This window comes from Salmo trutta, chromosome 1 (genome assembly GCF_901001165.1).
Source record: "Salmo trutta chromosome 1, fSalTru1.1, whole genome shotgun sequence".
Classification (NCBI taxonomy): Eukaryota; Metazoa; Chordata; class Actinopteri; order Salmoniformes; family Salmonidae; genus Salmo; species Salmo trutta.
The window spans coordinates 14770367-14777998 of record NC_042957.1 but is presented as its reverse complement, the minus strand read 5'-3'; the positions used below and the strand labels follow the sequence as shown (position 1 = coordinate 14777998).

At 42.2% G+C, this 7632-nt stretch overlaps 1 protein-coding gene across 1 annotated transcript; it reads right to left on the bottom strand.

Moving 5' to 3' along the window:
• Positions 1 to 1795: 1795 nt before the first annotated feature.
• LOC115168294 (thyroxine 5-deiodinase-like) lies at positions 1796 to 3258 on the bottom strand. Its single transcript, XM_029723474.1, has one exon. It carries the CDS (start codon positions 3175 to 3177, stop codon positions 2374 to 2376), a length of 804 nt encoding a protein of 267 aa, XP_029579334.1. The 5' UTR covers positions 3178 to 3258; the 3' UTR covers positions 1796 to 2373.
• Between the last annotated feature and the right edge of the window lie 4374 nt (positions 3259 to 7632).

The window sequence follows — 7632 nt, the reverse complement described above, 5'->3', positions numbered from 1 at the left end:
ATAAATGATAGTCCAACTAAGCGCAAACCAGATGGGATGGTGAATTCCTGCAGAATGCTGTGGTAGTCATGCTGGTTAAGTGTGCCTTGAATTTTGCATAAATCACTGACAGTGTCACCATCAAAGCACCATCCCACCACCTTCTCCATGCTTCATGGTGCGAACCACACATGCAGGGATCATTCGTTCACCTACTCTCCATCTCACAAAGACACAGCGGTTGGAACCAAAAATCGAATTTGTACTCCTCAGACCAAAGGACAGATTTCCAGTGGTCTAATGTCCATTGCTCATGTTTCTTTACCCAAGCAATTCTCTTCTTCTTATTGGTGTCCTTCAGTAGTGGTTTCGTTGCAGCAATTCGACCATGAAGGCCTGATTCACGCAGCCTCCTCTGAACACTTGATGTTGAAATGTGTCTGTTACTTGAACTCTGTGAAGCATTTATTTGGGCTGCAATTTCTAGGCTAGTAACTCTAATGAACTTGTCCTTTGCATCAGAGGTAACTCTGGGTCTTCCTTTCCTGTGGCGGTCCTCATGAGAGCCAGTTTCATCAAAGCACTTGATGGTTTTTGCGACTGCACTTGAAAAAAGTTTCAAAGTTCTTGAAATTTTCTGGATTGACTGACCTTCATGTCATAAAGTAATGATGGACAGTCTTTTCTCTTTGCTTATTTGATCTGTTCTTGCCATAATATGGTATTTTACCAAATAGGGCCACCTTCTGTATACCATCCCTACCTTGTCACAACACAACTGATTGGCTCAAATGCATTAAGAAGGAAAGAAATTCCACAAATTAACTTTTGACAAGGCACACCTGTTAATTTAAATGCATTCCAGGTGACTACCTAATGATGCTGGTTGAAAGAATGCCAAAAATGTGCAAAGCTGTCATCAAGGCAAAGGGTGGCAACTTTGAAAAATCTCAAATATAAAATATATTTTGATTTGTGTACAATTTTTTGTTTACTACATGATTCCATATGTGTTATTTCATAGTTTTAATGCCTTCACTATTATTCTACAATGTAGAAAATAGTACAAATAAAGAAACGAATGAGTAGGTGTCCAAACTTTTGACTGGTTCTGTATATTTCTAGATTTTTTTCTATTTTATGCACTTTGAGATTATACAAGAATAATGAAAAGTGCTTTACAATTGTAATAAATTATTATTATTATAAGTCCCTCCTGGGTCAGGTTCTACCTGGCATTCCATCATATGTTCAATAGCCTTGTTTCATAACCCTAAGTCCCCACCCCTCATAAATCACACCATTTTTACCTTCTCTCAAACTGGTGAAACAGCCGTCATTCACAGACAACCCCCACAAACGTAATTCACAATACATCTAATCATGTTTGCAGCACATCTGATCATGTTTGCAGCACAACTAATCATGTTTGCAGCACATCTAATCATGTTTGCAGCACATCTAATCATGTTTGCAGCACATCTAATCATGTTTGCAGCACAACTAATCATGTTTGCAGCACATCTAATCATGTTTGCAGCACAACTAATCATGTTTGCAGCACATCTAATCATGTTTGCAGCACATCTAATCATGTTTGCAGCACAACTAATCATGTTTGCAGCACAACTAATCATGTAATTGTTTGGTGAAACTGGCAGAACTATTGCTACTTTTTTGTACATCTAATCATTGCAGCCTAATCAATGATTGAACTTGCACATGAAGTGGGAAAATGAAATTGAAAAGATTTGAATGACATAAATAGGCCTTGACCTATGTGTCAGTAAGACGCTTTCAGGAATCATAAGATCAATGTGTTCTAACATTTTATTACAAATATTTGTTCATTAAAATATACACAATTTACAGAACATTTTGTTGAGGACATTGCCAGTCGCCAAGTACTCTAGTATCAAATAACATCAGTATCAGTTTTCTGGTTTAAAACCATTTAAAAACTGAACTTCACAACAACACTAGAGTAAAAGGTATTAGCCTTACACACACACACACACACACACACACACACACACACACACACACACACACCTTCAAGGTAGAGCCATAGAAAAATAAAGTGATCATAATCAAATGATGCTCAAACTGAAATAAGTCAAAATGTTGCTGAGGTTGAAATCAACAGGATATATCCTTACAAAAACAAAGAACCAAACAAAAAATGAGGAACAAGACAGCAGAACTGCAATGCCTATCATGCGTTTTACATCATAATAAACATGTACGATGTCTGTCTGCGTCCTGTTATAACGCTTCTGAACCAAAACAACATGTAGAGGCATATGTGCAGTGTGTCAAGTGTTTGTAGCAGCATCTGAGTACTTATTTGATGTGTGGACACTTTCCGCGCCGCAGGTAATGGTTGTCTTTAAGTTAAACGTGGACCACCACTGTTCTGGAATTCTCCAAATCGTTCCGGTATTGCGCGAGCCAGTTCCTCAACTCTGATATCCGGTAGCCCTCTGGTCCTCTGGCCCCCTGATACACGACCCGCTCATCCCTCAGGATATAAAGTCTCTCAAAATAGGCTCCATACGCCGCGTTAGACGAGTTGTCCATATTATCCACCACCACGTTGCTGCAGGGCACCTCAGAGTGCATCAGCTGAGCGGCTTTCAGTCTGTCCTCTAGACAACAGTGGTTGGGTATCTGGTACGGCGCATCGGAGCTCACCCAGCCGTCCGAGGGATGCGCCTCCTCGATGTATACAAGCAGAGAGTCAGCGATGTCCGCGTACTGGCTCGCGACGCGCTGAAACGCGGCCAAGCGCGTCATAAACGGTGGTCAGGAGCAACTACCGAAGTTGAGGATGAGAGGTCTCCTCCCTTTCACATAGTCCAGGACTCTGACCCTGCGCCGGTCCTTCAGCTGCACCACCTCTGTGTTGGGCGCGATAAATCCAAGGTGCGCTGATTTGAAAAAGTCTAATTTCTGTCCATACCACACGGCTCTGAGCGACTCCAGGGTGAACATCTTGTTGGAGTCGGAGACGCAGACGGGCGGGTCGTCGCGGCTGCTGCCCTGCTCCCTCATCTTCAGCAGCACCTTTCTCCTGATGCACAGGAAGTCCAGGAGCCACAGCATCAGCGCTGCCAGGAGGAAACGGGGCAGCAAAACCAGACAGAGGGCTGCGTGTTTCAGGGCCCGCACCGTCAGGACACCTGCAGTCTCCTGCATCTCGCCCTGCCGATTATATCCGGCCGGCAAGACAGGAGGCAGATAGAGACAATGGTATCAGTCACCTTTTCCCATCTGTTTTCAGCCTCTGCCTATCAGACTTGTGCTTTTTATAGGAGCAGCAGGATTTGAATGAAAAAAACAACCCGCCTCCACAGCCAGTGCCGCCCTCTCACATGGCGGGGATTACCTCCAGTCAACTCTCCCCGGTTCTCCTGGGAGAGGGGGAGAGAGAGGAGAAGAAAGAGAGAGGGAGGGAGGGAGAAATAAATAGAGACTGTGTGTTGTGTGAGGGAGAGAGGAACACGGCCACGGGTCCGTTTTTTTTGCGGACTCGTCACGTCATAACTGGCACTTATTTTGGGGTGAATCACTGTAGTTACCGGTAAATGATCTCCAAATGAAGAAATAGCATAATTTACATCACCTCTTTGTCGGAAAGGGATGTCTAATGACCAAGGTGAATTTAAATATGGCACAAATGTGCTCAGAATTCACACATTTAGGGCACAAAAACATAGCCACCTCTTTTCAAATCAAACACGTCGATAAAGACCGGACTCTGTAGTCCTACATTTTGTGATTTAAGATAAATGACACTGTTGTGATCCTTTTCAGAAGAAATACGTACTCCATGTCCATGCTGTTGCATCGGGAAGATATTGAAGAGTACCTAAATGGGCCTAGAGCAATTAATTATTTTTGTTGACAAATTTAAACGCCTGCCCAATCGTTAAATGTATTCAAGGCCCGTTGATTACTTGTCTCACGAGACTAGGTTAATTAAAATATGAAAAGTCTTGAAAGATTTTTTTTATCTGTGTATTTCAGCCCATGGGTTTTAAATTCACCAAATCATTTCACACTAGACGGCGCTCTCCCATACCAATGATGTGCAGTGCGCATTGGGCACCTTCAAAAAAAGCATCAGTTATTTGAGGTCAATAATTTGAGGTCAGTATCCTTCTCTCTCTCTCTCTCTCTCTCTCTCTCTCTCTCTCTCTCTCTCTCAACGCGACTCTTTATTCAGCGCAATAAGATTACTCAGCCCTATAGGACTGGGCTAATCAATAATATCCGTTAAGTGATGTTACAGACAAGGGAATGGATTATCCAGTTATTGCGCTGAGGAACTAATCAATCATACGCGTCTGGTCACAAGAGGTGTTAAATAATCGGACCAAATAATTTAGGAAACCTATAAACCTACATTAAAAAAAATACTGACCTTTTTATTTCCATGAACTGATTCCGACTCGCATATAATGTGATGAAATAACTAATTCAAGTAGGCAAATGAGGGCTAGAATGTGCTGATTCGTGTCGAGGTAAAAACTCTACAAAACGCACTTCTCCTGCACTCAGTATGTACAGTATGATAACATGCTTTATTGCTAATCAACAATGGTTGATATAACTTTGTTATGAGGTCATGACATCTTGATTAGACAAAAGTTGGTGAGATAGAGATACAGTATGTTGCTGATGTGGATAATGCGTGACCTCGGCTTTGCATGCGTCATTACGCGCTGGGTGCGTTTACACCGACAGATGTACAGGCCTATAATAATCTCTGTTAAATTGTATGGAATCAGGACATGTTTCAATACATCTCCATTTCAAACAGCCGTTTTCAATTCTAACCAAATTCGACATATCTAATGTATGTAAGGTACTGAATTTCAAGAACATATTCAGTTACAAAGACCAGGGAGCATTTTCGAAAGCCTCAAATCAGGGCAGTGATTGGTAGATTGGTAACACCAACAAAGAAGACATTGCATATCTCTTTAAGCATTGTCAAGTTAATAATTATGCTATGGATCATGTATTAAACCACCCAGACACAACAAAGATGCAGCCAACCTACTGAACTGAGCTACAGGACAAGAATTAAACTGCTCAGGGATGTCAACATGAGGCCATTGGTGTTATTAAAACAGCTACAGAGTTCAATATCTGATGGGAGTAAAATAAGAGGATGGATCAACAGCATTGTAGTGACTCCACAATAGTGGCCTAAATGACAGAGTGAAAAGGAGAAAACAAACATACAGAATACAACTATTCTAAAACATGCACCCTTCATGCAACAAGGCCCTAAAGTTATACTGCAAAAAAAAAAAAAAAAAAATAAACATTTTGAAGGGGTGGTGGCTGCATCATGGTATGTGCATGCTTGACATCGGGAATGACTGGGGAGTTTTTCAGGATAAAAATAAATGGGATGGACCTAAGCACAGGCAAAATCCTAGAGGAAAACGTGCATCAGTCTGCTTTCCACCAGACGCTGCGAGACAAATTCACCTTTCAGCAGGACAATAACCTAAAACAAAAGGCCAAATCTACACTGGAGTTGCTTACCAAGAATACAATGAATGTGGCCAAGTTACAATTATGACTTAAATCAAATTTAAGCCCACTTTGTAGCACAATTTATGTGGGAAGAAATCCAAGGGGGGTGTATACTTATGATAACCCGCGCATTAGGAAAGTATTCAATGCAGCCTTATTCTAAAATTGATTAAATCGTTTTTTTCTTCATCAATCTACACACAATACCCCATAATGACAAAGCAAAAACAGGTTTTTAGAAATGTTTGCTCATTTATATTTAAAAAAAGGATATCACATTTACATAATTATTCAGACCCTTAACTCGATACATTGGTTTCTCAAATGATTGCCTTGCCTGGTTCACCAACTACTTCTCTGATAGAGTTCAGTGTGTCAAATCGGAGGGCCTGTTGTCCGGAACTCTGGCAGTCTCTATGGGGGTGCCACAGGGTTCAATTCTTGGGCCGACTCTCTTCTCTGTATACATCAATGATGTCGCTCTTGCTGCTGGTGAGTCTCTGATGCACCTCTACGCAGACGACACCATTCTGTATACTTCTGGCCCTTCTTTGGACACTGTGTTAACAAACCTCTAGATGAGCTTCAATGCCATACAACTCTCCTTCCGTGGCCTCCAAGTGCTCTTAAATACAAGTAAAACTAAATGCATGCTCTTCAACCGATCGCTGCCTGCACCTGCCCACCCGTCCAGCATCAATACTCTGGACGGTTCTGACTTAGAATATGTGGACAACTACAAATGCCTAGGTGTCTGGTTAGACTGTAAACTCTCCAGACTCACATCAAACATCTCCAATCCAAAGTTAAATCTAGAATTGGCTTCATATTTCACAACAAAGCATCCTTCACTCATGCTGCCAAACATACCCTCATAAAACTGACCATCCTACCGATCCTCGACTTCGGCGATGTCATTTACAAAATAGCCTCCAATACCCTACTCAATAAATTGGATGCAGTCTGTCACAGTGCCATCCGTTTTGTCACCAAAGCCCCTTATACCACCCACCACTGCGACCTGTATGCTCTCGTTGGCTGGCCCTCGCTTCAAACTCGTCGCCAAACCCACTGGCTCCAGGTCATCTACAAGACCCTGCTAGGTAAAGTCCCCACTTATCTCAGCTCGCTGGTCACCATAGCAGCACCCACCTGAAGCACGCGCTCCAGCAGGTAAATCTCACTGGTCACCCCCAAAGCCAATTCTTCCTTCGGCCGCCTCTCCTTTCAGTTCTCTGCTGCCAATGATTGGAACGAACTACAAAAATCTCTGAAACTGGAAACACTTATCTCCCTCACTAGCTTTAAGCACCAGCTGTCAGAGCAGCGCACCGATTACTGCACCTGTACATAGCCCATCTATAATTTAGCCCAAACAACTACCTCTTCTCCTACTGTATTTATTTATTTATTTATTTTGCTCTTTTGCACCCCATTATTTCTATTTCTACTTTGCACTTTCTTCCACTGCAAATCTACCATTCCAGTGTTTTACTTGCTATATTGTATGTACTTTGCCACCATGGCCTTTTTTGCCTTTACCTCCCTTATCTCACCTCATTTGCTCACATTGTATATAGACTTATTTTTCTACTGTATTATTGACTGTATGTTTGTTTTACTCCATGTGTAACTCTGTGTTGTTGTATGTGTCAAACTGCTTTGCTTTATCTTGGCCAGGTCGCAATTGTAAATGAGAACTTGTTCTCAACTTGCCTACCTGGTTAAATAAAGGTGATTTTTTTTTTCTTGAAGCACCTTTGGCAGCAATTACAGCCTTTACTCTTCTTAGGTATGACACTACAAGCTTGGCACACCTGTAATTGGGGAGTTTCTCCCATTCTTCTCTACAGATCCTGTCAAGCTTTCTCAGGTTGGATGGGGAACGTTGCTGCACAGCTATTTTCAGGTCTCTCCAGAGATGTTCAATCACGTTCAAGTCCATGCTCTGGCTGGGCCACTCAAGGACATTCAGAGACTTGTCCTGAAGCCACTCCTGCATTGTCTTGGCTGTGTGCTTAGGGTTGTTGTCCTGTTGGAAGGTGAACCTTCGCCCCAGTCTGAGGTCCTGAGTGCTCTGGAGCAGGTTTTCATCAAGGA